We start from the raw sequence: 19,799 nt of genomic DNA, 5'->3' as shown, positions 1-19,799 counted from the left end.
ACTCGATTTCCTCATTTGCAAAAATACATTTATTCACAGATACGGTACAGCTCCACAGGTCAAAGTTCACAACATCTTATTTTGTATTTGGCAGAGACTTCATGATAAATGTAGTGAGAAGCTGTAGTTTGCAGGCAGTTTGACATAATTATTTCAAAACCAGAAACTAACAGAGCTGAACTATCTCAAGAGTTTTTGTGGAGTAAATGTTTTCCAGGTTGTGATAAAAGCTGGTCACTTTTGGGTGTAGCATCTGACTTTTTCCTTCCACTAAACTTTCCACGAATGTTTGGCTATCAGAATAGAAACAGCTAACTGATTTAGAAATTACTTTTATTTTTTGGCTGGATAATTCAGTTTTCTTTATTAAAATCCAAATTTTCCAAACTTTAGAATGTAGATTTAGAATTACTGAAAATTCAATTTTACATTTCAGAGACATGAAACTTTAGCAAAAAAAAATTTAGTTTTTCCTGAAAACACATTAAAAACAGGTTTAAGATAATTTGTCTGTTTTCATTTAAATAAAGTTTGCTTAATGGTTATTTTTACTACTAAAGTGATTCAACAGTCCAGCTTTCACCCTCAGTTAATTTGCTTTTATAACACTTGAAATGTTTCACATTTTTTCACATTTCAACCACAAACTTTAATGTATTTTATTGCAACAGATTGTGGAAGGAAAATGATGCAAAGTTTTAACTTTTATTTTAGTACAAAATGAAGTTTTTAGGGAAGTAAATAAAAAACGAGACCCAAAATTAAACTTTTGTAATCTTTGACTTATTTATTCTAAACACCATAATTCTCACATTGAAACACAGTGGTGGCAGAATAATACTGTGGGAATGTTAGAGTTGAACAGGGAAACAGGACAAAGCCAGAGCTATAGGAGATTTAAATCAGGGGTGTCCAAAGTGTGGGGTGTGGGCCATATGTGGCCCTTGAAATGATTTTTAATTGGCCACAATTCAAGAATGGTAAAAATTTGGCCAATAAAAGAAAATATTTGACCCAAATTTTTTTTTTTTTTTTAGAATTAATGGCAATCTGAAGGTTTAAGATCTTTAATGTTTTAGAGATTTCATTAAAAATGTTAAGCAGATAAAACTAGAAAAACTGAAATTTGTGACACAGATGTAGTTTCAATTTGGCAAAGTTTATATGAAGCACAGCCTAGTCAAAGTCCAGAACTAAACCCGATTTTATTTTATTTTTTTAATGCATGCATCATTTTCAGCTTTCATTGGTTTGTCCAATAAAACATATTGAAGTTTGTGGGAGAAACTAAGAGTTTGTGAAGACTTCTGCCAACCCGTCCCGACCTGAACAGAACCGCTTCACGTCCCGCTGGGTTCATCCCCTCTGGGTCGGACCGGACCGCCATGACTGGTGCCAACACTTTTACAGAGTTCAGAAGTAATCAAAGCTGCAGGCTGAATAAATAAACACTGGAACATCTCAAGCTAAAATATAGATTTCTATGTTACAAAGCCTCTGGTAGCTTCTGCTTTGTGTTTTTCTTCCTGCTAGCTTCCAAACGTGATAAATTATTGATTAATTGATCATCTGATTGGACCCCGGCGAGGGCGGGAGGGACGTCAAACCAAAACAATCGTTTTATTTAAAAAAAAAAAGAAAAAAAAAAGTTCTTCACGCATGCCCTGCGTCTTTATTTCGGTTAGCAGTGGGTGTGTTAGCCGCGTGGTGTTAGCGTAGCCACACACTGACTGCAAGCAGGCTCCAGTTCGCTTCCCATCCCGTCGCTCCAGGGTCGGGAAGCGGTGACGCAGTCGGTCTCCGTAGCAACCGCTGGGAGGGGGCGGGGCTTGTTGCAGTAAGGGTGAAGCTGAGTGTTGGGGGGTTTCATCCTCACCGACAGCAGAGCGCCGCCTCAGGCCTCTTCCGGCTCAGGGAAGTTCAGGATCTTGCGGTGGGCTTGGCGCAGGTACTGCTGCTGCTTGAAGTAGACCTTGAATGCCCCTTTGATGGCCACGAAGGCGATGCCGCCCTGGGGGGAGAGCCAGAAAGCAGGAAGGCTTTAAAGACGGCAGTCAGCATGTCTTCAGTCAGAGGCTTCTTCAAATCCGCTGTGACAGACTGCTAAAGGAGGACCTTCCTGCCCACAGCATCAACAACAACTCTGAAGAATCCTGAATAATTTGAGTTACAAAAAGGGATTTAACTTTCCAGAAGGAACTCAAAAATACTTATGAATTTGGAAAACTTAAAAGTTACGTTATGACTGGAACTAAGGAGACAAGGAAGGAATGAATGTAGCATCAGAGATAGCATCCAGAGAGCATCACAGCTACTGTTACCATCAGTAGCCCCATTGGCACCGTTGGCACCAGTGGCCTCGTTGGCACCAGTAGCCCCGTTAGCACCCACCAGGATGGTCCTCTGCAGGTTGGAGTTGACGCTGCTGAACATGAGTTTCCCCACGATGGTGGCGATGGTGGGGAAGACCAGAGCGCCGCACAGGATCCGCGTGGCGGAGACGTGGTCGGCCAGAGGGCTGGCCTCGGCTGGGATCCGCGGCACCGGGCAGCCGATACCTGCAGTTCCGACATTCGGGCCGTCAGCGGATGAAAAACAACAAACGTTTGACGTCAGAAACCGAACGACCGACCTGGGAAGATGCTGTTGAAGATCTGCAGCTTGTTGGAGTACTTCCTCCACAGCCGCAGGACGTAGTCCTCCCAGCGGATCATCTTCCCCAGGATCAGCATGACGGGGATGGTGGGCAGGCCGATGAGCAGGAAGAGCGGGTCGGCCCGCTCCATCACGTCCAGGCCCTCCTTATGGCCCACCACCTGCACATCAAAAAACACTAAAATAATCAAAACACAGATTTACTGAGAAATACCTTGTTTTAAAAGCTGAGGCACGGCAGTAGCCCAGGGTGCCCGGTTTTGGGGGCGCCCCCCCAAAAAAATAAGCTTTTTTTTGCTGCTTTTTACAATATAATCTAAAATCTATACACTGCAAAAACAAAATCTTACCAAGTCCTTTTGGTACAGTTTCTAGTTCTACTAAATCTCAGATAACGGAAGTGAAAAAAAAAAGGATCGGTGCGTCCCTGATTTATATCACTAAAGTATGCATAGTAACTGCATTTAATCATATTTTATAGTTTACTGACATTTATTGATAATTTTGTGTAACAAACCGCAGTAAAAATAACATTTTCCATCATACTGAATTGTTTTTCCTTCTTAATTTAACATCAATAATTTAAATTTATCATAATAAATCAAAACCAAATAACTTTTTTATGATAAATGAAGCTCAGCGGTATCAGCTGGACTTGCTGGTGCGGCGAACATCAGAGGACGAACCTGCATGACGGTGACGGCGCCGTATGTGACGGCGGTCCAGTAGATGGAGCCCACCATGATTCCGGCTGCAGCGAAGGGGCCGGCCTTGGAGATGAGCCGGTCGGCCAGATCCAGAACATAAACGATCGGACCTGATGGAGACAGGAAACGGTTGCCTGGTTACAGGAACGTAGAGCTTTTTATTTCCACCCAGAACCATCGGAAACAACGAGAACCTCCACTTATCGTTTTTTCACTTCATGGTCATATATTTAAAGAATCTTCAGTCAGAGGATTCTCCAAATGCACTGTGATACAGACAGCTACAGGAGATCTGTGAGAAGATTGATCTTCTCCACCTCCTCCCACACAAATCAGCTTTTATTTAATTTATGAAACTTGACTGAAAATAGCAAACATTTTGAATTAACGTGACCTAAATCCTGTTTTATTACTGAAAATAAATTAGTTTGAGATGAAAACTGAAAACCACAGAAAACAGCAAAACGTACAAAGTATTTTGGTAGATAGAATAAAATGGTGAATTTCCACAATGAAACTCAGAAATTTTGATAGTAATCATAGAAATTTTAATAAACTTGGAAGTTGCTGTTTAAAATGTTGAATTTTTTTTTTTTGACTTTTCAAACTCAGAAAATTCCAAAATTTGAAAGTTTTACATTTTTTCTAGAAAATTTCTGAGATTAGTTTTTTTGGTGGAAATGTACTTTTTCTATTTTTTTTATGTACAATGGCCATAATAGTTCTGAAAGTACAATATATATTTTTTAAATAAAATGTCACTACTTTATTTGCCTGATTTTAGGATTTTTTATTTTTATTTATTTTTTTACTTTTGACTCAATTTTGGCCCATGTGACAAAAAGTTTGGACCCCTGCTGATGTTTCACTGCTTCTCCTCTAATTAAAAACAACAAACATGAAACGAGGATCAACTTTTGCAACAATTAAAAAAAAAAAAAAAAGTTTCTCTGCTGCTGCATCTTCCTCCCATCTGGCATTTCAAGCCGACTCCGGGGAAATCATGCAATATTTACAGGAAGCCAACCTGATTTCCTCACTCAGAGTCTCATCCACATGCTATTAATAACCGGCTGGCTGCAGAGGAAACGCACCGCAGGGACGACTGCACACTTTCTGAGGTCTGCAGATACATTACTGCTCAAGACTAACGCAACATCTTTTCACTCAAGTAAAAGAGAAATGTGGTCGTCCAGGAAATTACTCTAAAGTAAAAGAGTATTTGGTAAAAAGTTTACTCGAGTACCGAGTACCTGATTAAATTAATAGTTTGATATTTTAAAGTTACGTCATCAGACTGACCAAAATATAAAGTGGGAATTTTGGACGAAAATGACAATAATTACAGATAAAGAAGGTTTTATTTTAATCTTGAATGCAAAATGTGTCCACAGTTTTTGGCTTGATTACTGCTCTGAATATTGACCTTTTATGACTGTAAACTCCAGTTAATGTTTACTTCAGTTAACAATTAATTGTTTCCTAATTGATTAATAGTTTCAGGCCTAATTATTTTGCCTTTAAGACTTTTCTTGGTGAATATGTTCTTCTAGAAAATGGCCTTTTTGAGTGTGTATACGCCAGCTAATGTTTACTTCAGTTAATGATTAATCGTTTACTGATCGATTAATCGTTCAAGCCATTATCGGTTTTTGCCTTTTTAGAGGCTATTGTTGGTGAATGTTTTGCTCTTTCAGCAACTTTCAGCTAATGTGCTGCGTATCTAAACCCCAAACTCTCCTAACGTACCATGATTCCTCCCAAACTTCAGAACGCTTCAGTGAAAGAAACTTTTATGGCCCGGCTAAGTGGTCCCTGAATCACAGGCTTTAACTGGGACAAAACTGACCAATGGTTGGAGCCAAACTGAACTTCACACACACACAACGTGTGCAGTCAGGTGAAAACTGGTCAAATTCCTCAAAGAAATAAAACAAAAAGTGTTTATATTGAACAATTATGTCAAAATTATAGCTTGCATCGTCACTTCCGAAGACTTTTCCATCTTAAGTCACCTGCCTGCCTGCCTGCTTCAGGACATGCAGGATATTTGTACAGGTGTCCTAAAAAGCCATTTTCCATCAGTTGTTTGCATAATTTAGTGACAGCAACTTTCACTTTGTCAAGCTGCGGCTTTTTACGCAGGCCTCATTAAAGTTCATCACTTTGCGGCTTCTTAAACTCACAACTTTATAGTAGTTATTGATGAAACTGCCGCCTGGACCGGCGCCAGGCTTTTGATCCCCTGCAGACTGCACCTGTGTTTGCTGACCGGACTCACCTCCCACAGCCTGACTCTTTCACTTTGTTCCTGCCAAAGTGCTGCACCATTACGGCCAGAGGGAACTGGGTCACCGCTAATGACCGCTGACAGGACGGAGAAAGGAGCAATTCATTTTAGCCACTGGCAGCAGATTCTATAATTAAGATAATTAAGCATGAGGGAGGGAGGGAGGAGTGCAGCTACAGTTTAAAGGTGGACCAAAGCGTTGGCAGCCTCTCTTCCCGAAGGTTTGTTTACTCTGAGTGTGAGCGAAGACGGAGCAGCAAGGACACACCGTCCTCAGAGCTGGACCCGGGTGAAAGGCTGGAAGTGACTCTGCAGCAGGTGCTGGTGGGAGGAGAGACCCAACAGAACACAGCAACCCGCTTGGAGGTTTTCTACCTGGTTCGTTTGGAGAATCGAATTCTGATGCTAACTCTGGTTCGCCTAAACACTTTGGTCTCGGTTTGGTTGAAGTGAACGCTGGTGCAGTTTGAATTAATATATGTACCCAAACAGCTAAAAATGCAGGAAGTGACCTACAGCGTAGGGCATTGTGGGCAAATACAACCAAAACAAATGGGCTAGCCTAGCGCTAGCAGGAGAAATGGCTTGTAGTCTTTTACCAGAAACAAAAGAAAAATCCTACAGCCGCTAAAATCTGATGCTACTCCATTTTTGTTTGAAGAAGGAAGTTGTGTTCAATGTCTTCTTTAGAAGTTTGTGTAATTTCCTCCAGTGGTTCTTGGTTCAGCGCCCCCACAGGCGAGGAGGGGAACAGGTTTTTCAATAAGTTTGGTTCATTTGACACAGTGCAGTGTGAAAGATAACAAGAGCAGTTGAAAATTTAATAAATATTACAACTGAAAATGTAATAAATGTTACAACTTTGATCCCCAAGCAAACTGAGTCTACTGGACTATCAGGTATGAAAACAACCTGAGGGTTCATTCACACCAGCCCTGTTTAGTCCGCTTTAATCAAACTCTGGTTCGTTTGGGGAGGTGTGAACACATAATCGACCAAACTCTGGTCCACCTAAAAACCTCGGTCTTCGTTTGGTTGAAGTGAACTCTGGTTCAGTTTGAATGCAAATGTGAATGCTAAGCGGACTGGAAACCGCTCCAAAAGCAGGAAGTAGACTACCACGCAGGGCATTCTGGGTAAATCAACCTAAACAAACACATGAGTTTAGCGCTGGGAGCAAAAACAGATTGAAGTCTGTTACCAAACCAAAAGAGAAATCCTACACTAATCTCCTGCAGGTTGTTTAATGGAATTACATTTCCTAAGAGTAGATTAGTAGATCCTAAGGGTTCGCAAAAAAACAACAACATTTTTTGATTGTTATTTATTATGATTGAGAATCAATAGAAAACGTCCCGGTCGATTTTAAAGACCTGAAAATAAAATCAATGCGCTGGCTGTAGGCCTCCATTTTGTTACGGTTTCCAGTGTTTTATTTACCAAGATATTTTGCATATAAAGGAAGAGTAAAAGTTATGCAATTGTCTAAATATTTTCCAGTAACCTAATCAGGCTGCTTTGTAGTAAAATATCCTCTTTGATGTCGTTTTGTTCTCTTGGTGTTTGAGTCACTTGAAAAGGTTGGCAGTGGTTTCACAAACAGAGCAGCGGAGTCGATCCACTCATCCGGTCAGAGCCCGGTTCTGATGAGCTGTTCTGACCCAGTTTCACTCCCAGACAGACCCAATGCCTCCCTCGCCACCTCTGCTTCACACTGATGGGATCTGGAAAAGTTTCCAGTGCAGAACTCATCCAGAACTTTGGGCCAATCACTTCTCCTTTTAGTTCAGATTATTTGATGCTGCAATTGAGAGAATTTATTCATCTTTGCAGTTTATCCATTTATTGTTTCCAGATCAAAATGGTTCTGGGTTGGATGTTTGTGTACAGAATTAAAATACCGACAATAAATTATGGACGAACGATTCACTTTTTCCCATATTGAAAAAAACTCTAGATGACATATCAGTGACAATGTGACCAATCCATAAGAACAGATCTATTCAGTCTAATTCTATGCTTTGTGCCATCATGCTTTATTATTCATATTTCACACTTTCTGAACCATTGGAAGGGTTTGTTGCAGTTTATTTTTATGTTAGGTAGCTTATTTTGTCAGTTGATTTGTTTTACATTGGCTGTTTTACTGACAAACTGAAGTTGTTTCTAAATGTTTGATCAAGCTTGTGAAGTTATTGGTGTATTTAAAAGTGCTTGACTGGTGCAGAGTTGGCATAAATTCAGTACTGTTTTAATGTATTGGATTGGAATTGGCCGATATTAAACATCAGTATCAGAAATGAAACACGGTGGATTGGTTCATTCCTTCATATCTGCTATTTCTGCACTAAAGCACTTCAACAACCTTCATTTGACTTGTTAATAAACTGAAAGTGTATCAATTCAACTGAGTGTTTTCACTCCTGACGGTTTTAATGTGTTTAAAATGAACTCCGGTTTGTTTACCTAGAAGGTAATTCAATCGCAATAAACTTGCTTTTCATATCTGAAATATTGCCACACTATTGGCAGTATTACTCTTATCCACAGTTTTTATTTTTAAACATTTATGAGGCGAAACCCTAAACTGCTGCTGCCCCAGTTACTCAGCAGGTCGTTGCTAGGTAACCAAAGAGTGAGTTGCTAGGTAACCAAAGAGTGAGTGAGTTGCTAGGTAACCAAAGAATGAGTGAGTGAGTTGATTCCATCAGCCTTAGTTAGCTTGCCAAACGGTTACGCGACTAAAGTCGTTGCTTTGCCTACATTTCCCAGAATGCTGTGCGGTTCTGGATCGGAGTTCAGTGAATATTCTATCAGATGTTTGATCGATTGATATCGATCAGATTTTTTCGCCCCACATTTCTTCTCTACTTAGAACCTTCTCAAAGTGAAAATGTAAATTCTTGGCATTTTTCAATTTACTATAAACCTAAAAAAAAAGAAAAGAGGAACCCTGATTAAACACTTTAACTGAAACATTTATCTCTGCACTGAGTGGCAGCAACGCCCTGGTTGCTATAAATACGGATGAACCTGTTTACCAGCTGGACCCAACACTCCCCTGGCTTAACATTGTTTTTGGTCCGGCCTCAGTTTCGGATTGCAGCCTCCGCTACCAACGGGCTGCTCCAAAGGCGTTGCCAAACCTTCAACAAGCTGGAGCGGGTTCTTAAGCTAACAAACCCACCCAAAAACCGGCGAGTGTTGGACCTGTTTGCTGTTCCACTCTTTAGGGAGGTACACCAGTTTAACAAGCTGGGATTAGCTGGTTAAGTTGGTCAGAACATTTGACAAGTAGGCTGAGAGGCTGGGTGATTTTAATAGACCTCCAACCATAGACTGCGCCATTCGCTGGGTTTCTTTTTATGAGTTACTCTCTTAATTGCAGTAATAACAATGATTGATTGAAACCAAAAGATGCAGTTCATGGAAAAAACAACTAATGCCATTTCTAATGGCGCACACAAAGTCCTTCCAGCTGCAAGCAAAGCTTTTATTTTCCCCAGAGCCTCAAAGTGCAGCAGCGGTTTATTTACTCAAACTTAGAACGGTGTTCAGAAAACATATTTATTTAAATAATAACCGCAATGTTTGGGTGGGTAAACAAACCTCACCAGGTTAAAATGTGGCGTATCCGTGTGAGTATGAAACAGCAAATTCAAAATTAAACAAAAACTAAAAATAAAATGGTGTGCAATTCTATAAAAAAATCTCAGCTGCAGTTTTAGGTCGTAGATCTGTATAATAACAAATTTTATTAATTTAATTTTAAAGGGGCAGAATTAAATATTTCCCAGCCACATAGTGTCATTTTATAGCTCAATCAGTGGTTATAAAATGCTGTATATGTCAAATATGACTTAAAAGAACTTTGACTTCACAATTTGGAACCTAAAAATGGGCCTCTGTCTCTTTAAGAAGCTCCTGCTCATCACAGCAACATTTACAAACGTTCATCACTGGACTGAGAAACGTTTGTAAATGTTGGTGAATCAATTAATCGTATGATGAAATAAAACAAGCTGAAATAAATTTGTTTGCAGGATTTTATGGTTCTGGATGACAAAAGTCTTTAGTCTGGTGTTTTTTAATGGAGCGTTTTGTTAATTATAGAGACTTTAAAATTCAATGTATTTGTTGTTTCTGTTGTTTTGTTAATTTATTTTGGATATTTAAAATGTCTTCCTGATCCAGTGTTAAATGTTCATCATAATTTAAAGTTTATTTATTGCATTGTTATTATGCCATAATCATTATAATAATTAAAAATGGTGACAGTTTCAACAAATATGTAAAAATATATATTTTTATAAAAAAATTTTAGGATAGTTTAACCAGGTTTTACACTGATTCTCAAAGTGTAAAATTTATTTTCACACCTTTTTCCATCCAGCTCCGGTGATGGGTTTATTAATTGGACCGATTAGATAATTTATTGTATTAATCTTTATAATTTTGTGAATTAGGGTTGCATCTACGATTATTTTAGTTCTATTGATTATTCTAAAAAAATAATTTAACCACTTAAATCTTTTCATACAATATTAGAAATACTTTTTAAAAATATATAAACAAATTATTGAATTTTTTAAACAAGAAAATAAACATTTTATTGCCTGAAGTGCAACAACATAGCACTCCTTTAGTGAATGCTTCATGATTTGTAGCAGAAGATGCATCTGAGGCTAAAAAATCCTTCTAAAATCAACAGATTTGCCTAAATTTTCCAGATTAGATCATTTATCTTCCAGTAAAATTTGGCCAAGGTTCACCCAGGTGTTTTAAAACCTACCAGGGGAGATTTAAGGATTTCTTTAAAAAGAAAACAGCAAAGTATCACTCCATGTTTTCTTTTGAGGGAATAACACTATAACATTTTGTAAAGCTAAATAAAAGTAGATTTTATTTAAATAATATTTCTGTAAAGTCCTCAGGAAGTAGAATGGGTGTGTGTATTTTTGCATTGAATCATCCAGCCTTGACATTCCCGCCCATTAAGGCAGACAAAGCTTCACCCCAGGAGTATCCAACTCCTGGCTTATTGGTCTGTTTGCAGCAAGTTTCACTCCTGGTTCAACATTTCTGACTCAAACAGTCGGATAACATCCTCAGCATGGCATCTAGTCCTGCACAGGCCTGTTGATGAATCATTCTCTGCTTCAGGTGTGTCGACCCGAAACATGCAAATGTTTTGGATCGTTTTCCTCGTCTGCTCACCCAGTTTTGGGAAGACGATGAGGTATTCTGCGTTGCACTGCGGACAGGCGACCCTCGCCGTGCTGTTGCCTCGCTGTTTCTCGTCCACCCAGCGCTGCAGGCAGGCCTGGTGGACCCACTTCGTCGAGCCCCGGCACCGGCACGGCCGCACCCACTCCGCCGTGCGGTCGTCCTCGTCTGTGGCGAAGCATACCCAGCAGCTCCTGAGGCGACAAGCGCACGTTTACAGAACTGCTGGGACGATTCATCGATTTATTTGAATAATCGTCAACGAATCAATTAAGTCAATTAGAATTAAGTCAAAATTTGACATAAAATATGTACATTTTTTAATTAAAATGAGAAAAAAAAAAACATTCTAACCAGAACTCCTCATGTCACAGTTTTAGCTTCACTTAAGTACACGATTAATCGATTAGAATAATTGTCAACTCATTTAGTAATCGATTAATCATTAATTGGAGTGTAAAGACTCAAAAAAGGCATTTTGTTGAAAGACCACAATCAGAGCAGAAACTAAACCAGAATTGTACAAAAATACATTTTGCATTTAAAATAAAAAACATTTGTCTGTAAACTCCTCCAGTGGCAGTTTTATCTTTTATGTTATAAAATCTCCTATTCTGCAGATTCTCTCCAAAAATAAACAGCGCTGCACTGTATTGATGTTAAGTCAAGCAGAATATTAGGAGATTTTTTTACCTGCAGGTGTGTCTTTTGCTACAAATGATTAAGCGTTCACTAAAGGAACGAAAAATTGTTGCATTTTAGAAAATAAAATGTTTATTTTCCCGTTTAAAAATTGTAATAAGTTGTTTATATTTTTTAAAGTATTTCTAATTCTGTTTAAAAAAAAAAGGACTTTAGCGGTTAAATTATTATTATTTTAAATCAATTACTAAAATATTAACATTAGTGAAGCCGTTTATCAAACCACAGTTAAAAACAAACTTATTATTTCAACATGTTTTTACTGAAAAGTTTAATTCTGGTTAACATTTGCTCTTGTGACTAATATATTCAAGTCATTAAACATCCAAAACAATGAGCAACAGTCAGACAGCGATTCTGCAAAAATAGAATATTTAGTCACTTTCTGTAGTGGATTAAAATAATCCTGTGTTTATATACCACCATATGCAATTATAAGATCTGAACTAACATTTTGTCCATAGATTCTGTACTGATGAGTATTTAAAACATACCATGATATAAGCTGATACAGAGCAGACAGTATTATCAATAAATAAATACAAACACACCATGCTGTGCTGATTTAATCTGACTGACAGGGAACAAGAGTTTTTGGTACATTTACACTGTGTTTCATAACTGATTATGCATTTTTAAACGTAAAATTATCATTAAGACAAAAGTTAAGTTCACCGTCTTTGATTTAATAATTTTGTTGTATTTTGACAAAAACCTGTTATATTCTATTTCAGAAACTCTTGCAAAATGTATTTATTGCCCCACATATGTGAACTTTACAGAACAAAATGGGTTCATTCACATCCAGTTACATGCAATCTAATCAAAAAGTCTGATTTAGATTAAAACCCAACTACAAGTAGTCCAAGTAATAAAGATGGATTCAGCTGGTAATACGACACTGAAAATCCGACGATTGGTTTTCCTGTAACAGCCAAACTGAGAGGCGTAAATTATAGGATAATTGTCCAATATGTCGATGGGATGAGCTCGGATTCCTGCGCAGAGACGAATACTGATGAAGGGTGAAGAAAGGAAGCTAAAAACGGTTTTAGACGAATGTCCTGACAAAAGAACCAAACCAACTACTATCGATTCAAAAAGCATTCTTCCTGTAACTCAGTCGCAGAGGACGACGTTAAAAACAGCCTTGAAATGCAATCCTCTATGGGAGAACTATATACTTCTATATAAGATTTTGTAAGATAAATTCAAACAGGTCAAAAGTGTCTGTGTAAAGCGACCTGTTTTTACGACACCAACCCAGTTAGCCAGAACCAATTTATTGAGTTTTATTAAATGTACAAAATAAGGATGTAAACAATTATTATTTGACTAACAATTGACAATTAATGGTTTATTAGATTAAAATGAGTTCCAGTCAATAACATCCACTTAGACTTTCCTTTGGTGTTGTCATTTCCCCGCCATTCAACAGAGGGCACCAGTGCTCATCCTGAAATGGAGCCAGTTGATTCAGAAATAAAGATGGCAGGGAGATCCCAGAACAGGAGACACAAACAGTATGGTCTGGGATGCAAAACACTTTTTATGCGATTTTGTTTTGAAATATAAAAACTCAACAAGCTCATTAAAGTTTCACCAATTTTTTGATTTTTAAAATCCAGCATATTATGAAAAACATTTCCCTTTTTGTAACAGAAAGACAATAAATCAACTGCCTCTTTTTATTTCTTTTGTAAAATAATAATGGTTTTGGGTCCTAGCTGAAATAATAAACTGAACTTGACCAATTTTTGATAACTGAGATTAATTGGACTGTATGCGTGATCAAATTTAAATTATTTTTTTGTTTGTTTTGTAAAGTGAGACAATGTGTCGCAAAATTCACATTTTGCATATTTTAGTACTTCCATCTAAAAACAGCCCAAACACTTAAAAATAAATCACTCAGCCATTTTTTGGCAATAAGTTGATGTTTTTTGGTGTTTGCAAAATTGCCCATTTCAAAAATCTCTTACAAATCAGCACAGTGGCCCATCACCTAGCAACCCCAGCAAAGCATGGCCCGTCACCTAGCAACCCCAGCAAAGCATGGCCCGTCACCTAGCAACCCCAGCAAAGCATGGCCCGATACCTAGCAACCCCAACCAGCCTGGTTTTACTGCTGTATGCGCTGTAAAATGGCTGCTGGAAATTCAGATGTGTTGGGACGATGCTTCTTTAAGCGGGTATTAAACATGGTTTTCATTAAGGATACATTCCTATGCCAAAAATGCCTTCTTTTTATTGGTTTGATGTAATATTTTAATCTAAAATGTTATGTTTTCATTTGTTGCCAGCAAAAAACAAAAAAAATCATAATTTAACAGAAAAAAAGGCTTCAAACATCAGTCTGTGTGTCTTTAATCTACATTAAGTGTTTCTGTTAGTGAATTGAGTTACTTAAATAAATGAGCATTTCAATAACATTCTAATTTATTGAATGGGTGCATATTGTGTGTGTTTAAAGCCATCATCTCTGGTGTTGAGGCACACATTTGTCCATCTAGAGCTCCGTTTGTGGTTTCAGGAGAGTAAAATCTGCTTGTTAAAGCACCTTGCATAAGAAGAGTCATTTGGCTTGAAGCTTTCCTTCAAGTTAATTCCAAACATTCCCAGTTATTTTTGCAAACTGGAGATTACAGAGGCCATTTGAGGACCAACAACTGGTCTCAGTTTGTTAAACTGTGTTCCTAAATGTACATGCATTTCTTTCGGAAATGCATGCATGTAGGTTAAAAAATGCATGTAGGTTAAAAAAATACACAAAAATATAGACTGAGCCTGCCAAAATTGTCAATACATGAATGGCTCAATAAAGTAATTAATGTATCAAATATGAGATTCAAAAATTTAAAATTGAACTAGCCTAACCTTTCTGATTTCTTTATATTACCTACAGTGTAACATCAATAAGAAAAATGATACAAAAAAAGGAAACAAGTTTTAAAATAAAATGTAAAATAATATCGATAATGTTAAATTAATACTGTCAAATTGATAAATATTCATTAATGTTACACTGTATAATCAAAAACTGGAAATATTTAATTATTGGATGCAACATTTGGCATATTAATGACTTTATCAAGTCATTTATTTATTTCTACATTTATTCACAATTTTGACAGAGTTGACTCTCCATACAAAAATACTTGGCTATAGTCACATAAGCTATCTGGTGAAAATTATAAGCTAAGTGAGTAGATTATATGAGATTATTTTCCTTCAAACTACTCCTTTTCACTCAAAACTCATGCTTAAACTATAAAATAAAACAAATAAATAAATGTTATTACCTTCACAGTCTTAAAAACAAAGACAAAACTAAATGTGGAGGACAAAAAGTAACAAGTTTGGTTTAAATCACATAAACAAAAAAAGACGGTGCATTGAAACATTTTCCTCACACCTATTTGTGAAACACTGCACTGCGAAGGCAGCTGGCTGCTTTTGGCCGGTTCTGATAAGAACCTTTGGGCCTTATGTTTGTCAGCGATAGAGGCTTGGTACATAGCCGTAGCAGCAACCGGACCTGGCATACATCTCACAGCTATCTGCTCCACAAACACCGTCAGGGCTACTGCCTCCGCCACACACAGCAGCACGTAACTGGGCACATTTCACAAAACCCGCATGCCCGCGCTTTCTTTGGGAAAAGGTTTCAAAGTTCAAAGATCAATATTGACAGAAAATGGAGTGTCAAATGCTTCCCTGTACAAACACACACACACACACACACACACACACACACACACACACACACACACTGCAGATGTTATCAGTTGCTGGTCTTTGTTTAGGAGGAAGTAGCACTGAAATGTTGCTGCATCTCCTCACCTCCACATAAACCCTATTCACCCGATTAGCTGTCCTAAATGTTCATATTTATACTGATAAAATAAATACAAACATTCTGTAATAGGAGATGATAAACTATTTTATCTCATTGACACAGATTGCATGTGTCATCAAAAATTAGCCCTAGATTTTGACCCGAGTCCACAACAAGCTAACTGTTATTTATATCCGGAAATTTTGCACGTGTGTCCGACGCTGGAGAGCAAAAAGATGACTCTGTCACTTCGTACAACAATTTCATTAGCAAAATGAAACCTGGAGATGTAGGTATTATTAATTTGGTGCAATGCGCCACAGCAAAGTAAAAAAATAATGCAGAAAAATTGTTGACCAACCCAAAACCACTTGTATTCTTTTTTTCTCGCTCTCTGTGTCGGCTATGCTACACACAGAACCGTTGCCATAGCAACAGACGCCAACTCCAAAAAATGTATCGAGATTCAACCCCAAAAAACACTGAAACATTTCCCACACGAAGAACAGAACATTCAGTCCGTTACAGTTTTATGTTTTTAGACTTGATGTTTATTTTAAGATTATTAATAAGTGATTGTGTTGTGATAGATTAGCTGCCGCTGCAATTAGCTAAGCTAACTCAACAGCGGTAGAATAGCTAACTTAAACATCTGCTCTACTGATGATCTGTCAGAGTTTTCGTTTAGGTCGCCTTTCCACAGCACAACGATTCCACAGCACATCTACATGTTAAGATTTTCAAAGTCAAGCTAGCATAACTGAACTACTTTCTTCAAAATGGTCTTAAAATTACAAAATTATCGTTTATCGCAATAATTTATGGGACAATTAATCATCCAAGAAAATCTGTTATCGTGACAGGCCTACACCTGAATGAATTACATTTGTTCCCAAAGAGCCAGACTCTCTTGTGTTTAGATCTTTGGTAAGGAAACCTCAACCCATAATCTGGAGCCAGTGTGAAGAATATAAAACAGAGAAGAAAAAACACTTCCCAGATTGTGCAAGTAGTCACAGCGTGATTTGGAAACTTTGGGGTGTGAAAAATGTGATTTGTCTGCTGTAGGTTTGCAAATAGAGATGACATTACATTAATTTTCTCCAATTCAGTACACCAGCGTGAAAAATGCTAAATACTTTTAGCACATACATAAATGCTACGTTTTTCCAAGACAATGTTTCAATTCTGCTGCCAGGAACCAAATGTTAATTTACAATAAAGTGTGGCTCCTTTAAGATAATTTGGTAATTTACAATAAATCCAAAAAAGGATTATGGTTCAGAAAATATAAAACTTTTTAGGCTGAATTTTCTCACTGAGGGACAGTAAAGGATATTACCATTCTCTTCTAAAATTTTAAAATAAATGTAAGGTCATAACGTTGGATAGGTGTAACCGCTGAATGTGGGAAATTGGATGCAGTTATGAGACAGTTTTACTTTCTAAATGCAGAGTTTCTCTTCTGCTCCACCTCCATGTTTGTTGTTTTTTGATGCGAGATATGTACGGACTTAACCTCAAGGTCTCTTCCCGTTTAAAAGAAAACGCTTTAAGGAAGTCCATACTTCAGATAAATTCACAAGTAGATTTTGATTAAACATTTTCAGAAATCTTGCGGCCTGATTTCCTGCTATGTTGCTATAAATGAATTTGACTCTGCAGGCTTTCAATCAGTCATAACATTAATAACTGTGCAATAACCTTAAAAAACAGCCTTTTATTTATTAGCTTGAGTTGCAGTTTTGAGAATTATTAATATTGTAAGCATACCTATAGTGTTATTTATTCTGCATTTTACGTTGGCAGCATAAGAGCTTTTTGTTTAAGTGCTGGACCAACAAAAACATGTTTGATTTACCTCAAGATTGGATAAATTAACCAAATTATCTTCTGGTTAAAGTTTCCAAGCCAATGTGTTTGAAAACTCAACAAATTTAGCACAAGAATGCATCCTTAATTACCCCAGAAATACATGGATTCTATAAAAGATAAAGTTAATTTCAAGATATAAATATTCATGATGTTTATAAGGTAGACAAAGAAAATCTGTATGATGAAAATATCACATTTTGTAATGAACGTGACCTTTCTGGTGAATAAGGAACCTATTAAGACTAAATTAACTGACATTTATCCTTTCAATTAAAAGGCAGTACAGTCATTAAACACTGTTTGGCAATTAAAGTGTTGCAAGTCCAGCAACATTTTTGTGATAATTGGACCATAGCTTTTAACACATCGCAATCCTAGCATCTAAAATGCTACAGCAGTCTTCATTTTTCACCCAAACACATTTTATTTGTAACATTTAAAAGTTAATTCAATATTTTTTATATGAAAGACATGAATACAGAACCTTTAAACAGTTTACTAACATGCCTAGAGTAGGGGTGAAATGTTTGTGATGTATTTTGTGGTACTGCAGGACCACAAAATACAAGCTATACAAACTATTTATTACTATTTTTAGGTAACTGACTGTGACTGCATATACAGCAATCATAGCCCCACAAAAACAAATTCTACTTTTGAAAAACATTCACGTTTGTAATATGCCTCTTTGGGATGCCAGTCACTCAAAGAAGTGATTTGTACCACTAGACAGCACATAGTAACTACATTTAATGATATTTTCAATTTTATTGAAACACGTTTATTTAACAAATAATGAAGAAAAAAAAAAAAAAAGCAATACGGACTGGTTTAGAGGTCTTTAAGCATCACTAATTGGAATTAATTGTGACAACTATAATCAAACTCTTATTACAAGAAATGTATGCATAAATGACCATACAATAAATACCCACGATAAATAACCTAAACGATAAGCTACAACTTACTGTTTTGAAAAGGTTTTAGTTTGTGTTTATAAAGGTAACTTTTAAACTAGAGCGGCCCGTTTTAGACCAACATACACACGTAACAATGAATTAAAGAGGTTCAGATTAAGCCGTCCATATTGGATGTATAACGTCAGGTATTGCGAGGTCATCGACCGCAGGTGGCATCAATCAGATCATTGTCAGAAGCAGATGGCTAAGGACGTCCCTTACCAGAGACACTCCAAAAAACATGATAAAAATACGTCAACAGGCGATGCAAAATCTACATTTCTGACTAAAGTGAACAAATTCTCGAATATTTAATGAATACAGCCTGTATTTTTGACAAAAACCCCTTAATGTAAGTGAACTACGTAGCTGCCTTTAGCTTATTTGCTAAAACTTCAACTCACCTGTCCAAATTCTGCTGTGCGACCACCGGACCTGGTTCCGCCATTGTTGGAGCGATTATGTCTTATTGAAAGCGAAGAATGAGAGGCGAAACGAAAATGAAATAAAAAAAAAAAAAGTCCCACACGTGATAATCTGCTAAAGGAGGAGAAAAAAATCACTCGCTAACAAATTAGCTAACTAGCCCCACATAGGCCGTTCTGTTGACACGGTCCGTCGGCTGCAGACGTGCCACGTATTTGGAGTAAAACTACGCCCTGACGGCCATGATTATCAAAATAGCATTTATCTCCTCCCGGTGGTTATTTAACGAGAAAATACACTTTAAATCTGCTATGGCCTCGTTTCCTCTGACCGTTTGACTCCATTGACGGGCCGTGGCTACGTCATCAAAACAAGGACCACACCGTCAGCGCAACTTCCGGCAAAAATGGGAAATGTAGTTTTAAAACTTCTACACTTCAATTTTATATTATATTATATTATATTATATTATATTATATTATATTATATTATATTAATAAAATAACAAATTGTTGCAGCCATGTAAATTCAATTCAATTCAAAAATATGTTTTTTGCTTTGCTTTGTTTTTGTTTTATCCACAAAGGGAAATCTAATGCTTTCGCAACTCATATTATCCAAATATTTTCAAACGTCATCGTGGCAGCAAAGATCTCCAGCAGTCAGTGTTGCGCTGAATCTGAAGAGGCTTCTGACTGAAGACTGTCCTGGTTGACACCATCAGTTGTTGGTAAGCAATGGAAACCTATCTCATTTGTTTTTGCTGCTCCTCTTTAAATCTTTTTAAAGTATTCATTTAATTTTTGTTTCAGTCAACGGTTTTCAGAAAATATAGAGGCAAATTGTCATATGCTTATAAGTGAGGTACAATTTATTTTATTGGTATAACTAATAACTTGCTATTAGTTATTTTTAGGTAACTATGACTGTGTCACACCAATCATAGTCTCACAAACACAATTAATGGTCTTGAAAAAGATTTTCATTTGTAACTGGCTTCATTAGGACACCAGTCACCAACTTAATTTTCAAATTTATTGGTATTTATTGATGCTTTTTATTAAGCAAACAGTGGATAAAATAATAAAACTATCAATCCCAACTGTAAGGGTTCATTAGAA

General features: G+C 37.1%; 1 protein-coding gene across 1 annotated transcript; it reads right to left on the bottom strand.

Moving 5' to 3' along the window:
• Positions 1-6: 6 nt before the first annotated feature.
• On the bottom strand, positions 7-19,059 carry marchf5 (membrane-associated ring finger (C3HC4) 5). The gene is made up of 6 exons (XM_015008019.2): positions 18,657-19,059; positions 10,870-11,072; positions 3,342-3,472; positions 2,633-2,816; positions 2,392-2,558; positions 7-2,011 (listed from the first exon to the last, which is right to left on the bottom strand). Exons 1-6 carry the CDS (start codon positions 18,698-18,700, stop codon positions 1,895-1,897), a joined length of 846 nt encoding a protein of 281 aa, XP_014863505.1. The 5' UTR covers positions 18,701-19,059; the 3' UTR covers positions 7-1,894.
• Between the last annotated feature and the right edge of the window lie 740 nt (positions 19,060-19,799).

The sequence above is a fragment of the Poecilia mexicana genome, unplaced genomic scaffold, assembly GCF_051168715.1.
Source record: "Poecilia mexicana isolate PSO_F unplaced genomic scaffold, ASM5116871v1 scaffold_15, whole genome shotgun sequence".
In the NCBI taxonomy this organism is placed as follows: domain Eukaryota; kingdom Metazoa; phylum Chordata; class Actinopteri; order Cyprinodontiformes; family Poeciliidae; genus Poecilia; species Poecilia mexicana.
Note: the sequence above shows the minus strand (reverse complement) of the source record. Positions and strands in the feature narration are given on the sequence as shown.